General features: G+C 42.1%; 1 protein-coding gene across 1 annotated transcript in view; it reads left to right on the top strand.

The window, feature by feature from the left end:
• xkrx (XK related X-linked) overlaps positions 1–2432 on the top strand; it is an 11775-nt gene that overhangs the window by 366 nt on the left and 8977 nt on the right. The window contains exon 1 of the mRNA XM_032527867.1: positions 1–592. This exon is cut by the window's left edge and continues 366 nt beyond it. Within this exon, the coding sequence (XP_032383758.1) occupies positions 234–592 (359 nt within the window). The 5' untranslated portion in view covers positions 1–233. The remainder of the gene's footprint in view (positions 593–2432) is intronic.

Raw genomic sequence — 2432 nt, 5'->3', positions numbered from 1 at the left:
CCTTGTGTGGGGGGGGGGGGCAGTGGAGCGGCAGCCGAGTCGTGAAGTTATAAACACAATGTGAAACCAGCGATGATCAACTTGGTGGAAAGTTGGGAGAGGCGGCGCATCAAAGGAAGTATCTTTTCAAAAAAGTGATGGTTTTTGGAGCACGCTACGGCAAATTCCGAATAGCATCAACGTCCTTAAGCGACGCCCAAATCGTGTCCCGCATACTAACCAAACTTATTTAAATGACGTGCGAAGTGGCCATGGAAGAGCAAGAGAGGGAGATCTCGGACATGGACCCACAGGAGTGCTCCACGGTGGTGGAGAACGGAGTCATGCTGGTGATCAATCACAGCCGGATCCGGCCTCCGTTCAGCGTCGTCCTGGCCACCGTGCTCTACTGCGCAGAGTTCGTCTCCGCCGCCGTGCTCTGCAGCATGTACCACAAGACCGACGACGACATCTGGATGGGCCTCACCATCACCTTCATGCTGCTGCCCGCCGTGCTCATCCAGTTGGCGCTGACGTTCATCCACAGAGACCTGGGTCGGGACCGGCCCCTGGTTCTCTTCCTGCATCTCCTGATGCTCGGTCCTGTCATTCGGTAGGTGAGGTCACTAGGTGGGGGTGGTAAGTTAAAAAGACAATTAACTGCAAGTCCTGATACTTTGTATTACTCCTGGCTGAGGTGTTTCTCCTTTCAGCCAGCCAGTGGTAGATGTCATTCGGAGGTTATCATCTGAAACATGCAAAGTGTGTTCAAAAACCCTTTGTCATGTCTTTCTAAACTGGCAATTTTATTAGAAAAAAATTTGGACTTCTTCCTCTATAAATACTCCTTGCAAATGCCCTTTACATTGTCAACTATTTTGATAATCAATTAAGCGTTCATTCGTTTTTTGTAGGCCTAAGCAGAAAATATTTGTTGGTTCCAGCTTCTCAAATGTGAGGATTTGATCCTTTTCTTTGACATGGATGATAGTAAACTGAATATCTTTGGCTTAGACTGTTGGTCCAACAAAACAAGACATTTGAGACGTCATAAACAATGTTCACTATTTTCTAACGTGTCAAGACACAAACCAAATGTATTGAGAAAAGTGGCAGATTAATTGATAAGGATCTTATTGTTGTAGTTTTAGTCAGGTAGTGTAGTACAGTTTAATACGATACAAATTATGCCAAGCTTTGTTGAGTGCATAGAAGCACTCCAAGGATCTTTGAGAGCCAACATGATTTTTTTGAGATATCACCAACCAAGACAGCAACGCAGATATTGTTTTTCACCTTATGAATCTGTGTGTGTCATCATGGCAAAATGTGATTCTGGAAACACAGTAGCAGAAACTACCACAGAGGTTGTGAGTACTTTGGCCAGGTTTGTATGTCGGTCTGCGGACAGATTTTGTCAACACGATAGACTCACAACAAGATGCAGTCATGAAACGTTACAGGTGTATAGTTGAGATCAAAATTAAAGCAGAGTTTAAAGGTGGGTTTGGTCCGAGCAAGGGCGTCGCACACACACACACACACACACACACACACACACACACACACACACACACACACCAAAAAAACCCACACACACCACACACACACTGCCCCTGGCCCAAATCACTGGATTACCATGATACACATGCTGGTGATCCCATCGCAAGACGGTCTCCAAGATTGTTTTAAATGTAGGGAGCTGACTACAGCTGAATCACCTCGATTAGTAGCCTTATACTTAAGTATTTTGATGATTACTGAATAGTTTCTATAATTTTTCAAGCAAAAATATTGCAATAAATGATAGTCAGCCTCCATCTGTTGCAGTTAATCAACTAGATTTAATCAACCACAATCATTTGTTATGATTGATTGTTGAAGCATCCTGATTTTTTTTTTTTTTTTTGCACTGCATGAGAATCATAGATTTGGCACTCATGAACTGAATCCCACTCCAGATGGAAAGCCTTCCAGTATGAAGAACAGGAGGGACGACTGAACATAACAACCTCCCACATAGTCGAAAGTGTTGACTAGAGAGAGGCCATCAAATATCCAGAGCTTTTTCCTTCCGAGCTTCTTCTAATTTCATGTCTTCCTTGGTGGTGTTGTCACAGATAACCCTCATGTTGTCCTCGGGTCAAATTGACCCTGATCCTATATCAATATTTTTTTTAATTCCCCAAAATAACATCATTGATTCCCCACAACGCTCTTTGGCAAGTACAAATCTCTACTTTCATTAATTTTGGGGCGTCTTATTCAATTTTATAGTATTTGAAAACAAATTGAAGTGTTTTTGAAATAGTATTGAGTAAAAGTTGACATATTCAAGTCTGTGATTATCCATCAACATCCATTCCTTTAATTTTAGTCTAAATAATTCCCAATTTCTTCTTTTCTAACTCAAACGTTAGGTATAATTTCCTATAAATAAGGTTTATTGACCA

The sequence above is a fragment of the Etheostoma spectabile genome, chromosome 10 (genome assembly GCF_008692095.1).
Source record: "Etheostoma spectabile isolate EspeVRDwgs_2016 chromosome 10, UIUC_Espe_1.0, whole genome shotgun sequence".
Classification (NCBI taxonomy): Eukaryota; Metazoa; Chordata; class Actinopteri; order Perciformes; family Percidae; genus Etheostoma; species Etheostoma spectabile.
This window is presented reverse-complemented; position numbering and strand designations above follow the sequence as displayed.